This window comes from Pygoscelis adeliae, unplaced genomic scaffold (genome assembly GCF_000699105.1).
Source record: "Pygoscelis adeliae isolate BGI_AS28 unplaced genomic scaffold, ASM69910v1 Scaffold22, whole genome shotgun sequence".
Classification (NCBI taxonomy): Eukaryota; Metazoa; Chordata; class Aves; order Sphenisciformes; family Spheniscidae; genus Pygoscelis; species Pygoscelis adeliae.
In genome coordinates this window covers 3,975,234-3,977,148 of record NW_008824350.1, presented here as the reverse complement: position 1 = coordinate 3,977,148, position 1,915 = coordinate 3,975,234, and the positions used below count along the sequence as shown (strand labels likewise).

At 47.4% G+C, this 1,915-nt stretch overlaps 1 protein-coding gene across 1 annotated transcript in view; it reads right to left on the bottom strand.

Annotated features, from left to right (window-relative positions):
• The window catches only part of RHOV (ras homolog family member V), a 7,353-nt gene extending 7,225 nt beyond the window's left edge, over positions 1 to 128 (bottom strand). Inside the window, exon 1 of the mRNA XM_009319269.1 lies at positions 104 to 128. Coding sequence (XP_009317544.1) covers positions 104 to 128 — 25 coding nt within the window. The remainder of the gene's footprint in view (positions 1 to 103) is intronic.
• Between the last annotated feature and the right edge of the window lie 1,787 nt (positions 129 to 1,915).

Below are 1,915 nucleotides of genomic sequence, written 5' to 3'. Positions count from 1 at the left end.
CCATTTTGTGCACACACAGGGGAAAGCCGCCGTCCCCACACCCCCTTTTCTGTTCAAAAGAAGCCGCGCTGATGCATTTATTTTCACCGACCGGCAGCCCCACCTGGAGCGCCTGTCACTTCTGGCATGACGGGAATAAAATCAACAGTGCTGGTCAATATTGTGAGGGACAATAGAAAACAAATGACAGAAATACATCACATTTGTTAACTATGTGATTGCCATTACCGAGTTCCTCTGACCCAGCTGGGCTGTTGCTACATGCTGGCAAAACCCACAAAGCGTATTTTCCCAGCTGCATGGACAGGCGCGGGGGTTCCCGGTCTACTGCCTTTTTTCATATTCACCGCCGGTAGCTCACACACAACACTGTGCCCTTGGCATCTGAGAAGGTGGCTCCATCCCTGCCCTGGGGAGCTCACTGTCTAAAGAAGCACGCCTAAACAAACAGAAGAGTGGGAGCACACCACTTAAAAGGAGAGATGTGGCCACACCATCACAGCAACCATTGCACCCCAGTGTAACACCACCAAGTGATTGAAAACACTGGAGGGAAAGTATTAATACATGCAATACCTAGCATTGCAACATCAGCTGTGAAAGCAGAGCTGTTTCCTAATGGAGGAGCTAAACTCAGGCTGTCGATGAATGCCACCAATTTAGTTACATGACGTCCTTCATCGTGCTCTCAGCAAGGGAGACCTGTGCTGCAAGGAGCCGTTGATTAGCAGTTTCTGAGCTTGTGCGTCACTGCGGTTTGCATCCCAGTAGCTGAGAAGCTACCCAGGTGTTTCACCTATATTAATGCTAAACTTGAGAAGACATCTTTAAGTCAGGCACAGTCTAAAATGCTTTTCCCCATGGCTGACAGGTCACAAGCACTGCAATCCCTCAGGTCCAAGAGTCTTGGCTGGACAAAGCATGTCCACTCTGGAGAGAGCCCACAAGCTTCCTGGGAACAGCAAGGCTTCTTCTCTGCAGTTTTCTCTAGCAGTTGGCTTTAATCCACCTATCCTGTGTTTTTACTAGCACAACCTTAAATTTCCATAGCTGCAAAAAATGTGGATGGTATTGTAAACTAGGCTGCTGCGAAAATGTGTGCCAGATAGTTTTGCTACAGCGAGTGGCTGCTAGTTCAAGTGACTGGCTTTCATTAGGTTGGCTTTTTCCAGTGCCATACCCTTCAGTGATAGAGGTGGCCGCTGAACCGGCCCAGAAGAGCCAGAAAGTGCTGGGACAGGCGATACTCCGTAATGTGTGAGGTGTGGCTGTACCTCTGACAGGACTGGAAAGGACATGCTACACCGCAGCCGGGGCAGGCGGCACAGCAAGTGAGGATCTTGCAGAGGTTTTTCAGCGCGTTTCAGGCACAGGCTGACATTCTGTGAACTATGACATTTCCATTTAATCGGAAGAAATTAATGTAAATGAGGGATTATTCACCAAATTATTCACTGTTAGCAAGTGTTAGCAGTAGCAGGGGGAAGAGATGAAGAGAAGCTGGCAGCTCTTGTTTCCTATATGCTGTTTACTTAGGAATGGATGTCCCTTAAGAAGATACACTGTTGCCCCACTCCAAGGATTGAATCCCTTTTTTTCTCGTTCCTTTCCTAAAACCTCTTCCTTCCGTGACTATGTTCTTTTTCCCTTGCAGTTTCTGACAGCCGCTGGTTGACACACACTTAACTTGTGGATGAGCTTAAGTGATTTTTAATCTATATTTAAACTAAGTGATTAAGCAAACAAACAGGGCAGCTCCCACGGGTTCGTTTCTCAGGTCTTGCCTTGCTCCTGACAGCTAACAGAAGATGCAGGTTTAGTTTCACAACGCAGCGAGGAGTCAGACATTTTGGTTTTGCAAGATTTTTGTACAGTTTTGTTTTTTGCAGCGACAGTCTGTCCCATTCCTATGAGC